Source organism: Crocuta crocuta, unplaced genomic scaffold (genome assembly GCF_008692635.1).
Source record: "Crocuta crocuta isolate KB4526 unplaced genomic scaffold, BGI_CrCroc_1.0 scaffold179, whole genome shotgun sequence".
NCBI lineage: Eukaryota > Metazoa > Chordata > Mammalia > Carnivora > Hyaenidae > Crocuta > Crocuta crocuta.
In genome coordinates this window covers 3,466,493-3,467,498 of record NW_027551568.1, presented here as the reverse complement: position 1 = coordinate 3,467,498, position 1,006 = coordinate 3,466,493, and the positions used below count along the sequence as shown (strand labels likewise).

At 72.0% G+C, this 1,006-nt stretch overlaps 1 protein-coding gene across 1 annotated transcript in view; it reads left to right on the top strand.

Annotated features, from left to right (window-relative positions):
- The window catches only part of SORCS2 (sortilin related VPS10 domain containing receptor 2), a 404,846-nt gene extending 403,846 nt beyond the window's left edge, over positions 1–1,000 (top strand). The window contains exon 30 of the mRNA XM_077750377.1: positions 201–1,000. Coding sequence (XP_077606503.1) covers positions 201–265 — 65 coding nt within the window. The 3' untranslated portion in view covers positions 266–1,000. The remainder of the gene's footprint in view (positions 1–200) is intronic.
- The last annotated feature ends 6 nt before the right edge of the window (positions 1,001–1,006 follow it).

The following is a 1,006-nucleotide window of genomic DNA, read 5'->3' as shown; positions in this document are numbered from 1 at the left end:
GGCCGGGTGCTGGGGAGGGCGCCGGGGAGCCCACCCTGCGACACACCCAGGACGCGGAGAGACCCCCACTGCCCCGCATCCAGGCACCGCCCGCACGGCAGGAGGAACCGCGGGAGGCGCCCCGCATGGAGGCCCCGCAGGCCCCCCGCGCCCTTTGCAGGGGCGGGGGCGTGCTCACGGGTGCCGTGTCTGCTTCCCAGGGAACCACTCTGGCGTGGTCCTGAGCATCAACTCCCGAGAGATGCACAGCTACCTGGTGAGCTGATGTCCCCTGCGGCCCGCGCCCCGGACACGCTCCTCCGCGCCGGTGCTGGGACCCGCGGCCCCTCAGAGACCTGCGGGCGCGCCGCCTCCTCCAGCGACAGATGCCCCCTCCCCTCAGCTCACGCCCGCACCGGGGGGCCGGACCCCCGACCCCCCGGACACCAGGCCCACGGCGCCACCCGCCGCTCCCAGCCCGACTGGGCACTTCTCTGTCCCCGGACCCCGCGTGGCTGCTCCGGCGGCTCCACGCCCCGAGGCCCGGCCACCCTGGAGACGGGGAGGTGCGCTGCCCGTCACTCTGCCCCGGGGGCCCCTGTCCCCGCACGGGGACCCCGGAGCCCTGCTGTCTGTCTTCTTCATAACCCCGAGGAGGGCGGCTCCTACCTGCATGGCCTCCCTCTGCGGGGGCCGCCCCTGCACAGTCCAGAAAGCCTGTGACCCAGACCCCACCCCTGCCCCGGCCTCCTAACGCTCCGCTGTCCGCCTCTTTCTAAACTGCAGATAATGTAAATACCTCTTTAGGTAGCCGTTTGCGTTCCGGGGGTGGGGGTTCAGCTTTCCGCTCTGTGGTCAGGCTGCAGCCATCTGGGTTGCTTTGTCAGAGCCCCCTTTTCGGGTCCCTTCTTTTAGTGCCCAGCTCGGCCCCTCTGCCTCCATCCCCCCGCCCCGCCGGGGGTCCAGAGGGACAGAGGCTTTGCCCCCCGGGGCCCGGGGCCTGCCCTTCTGCAGCCAACCAGCAGGT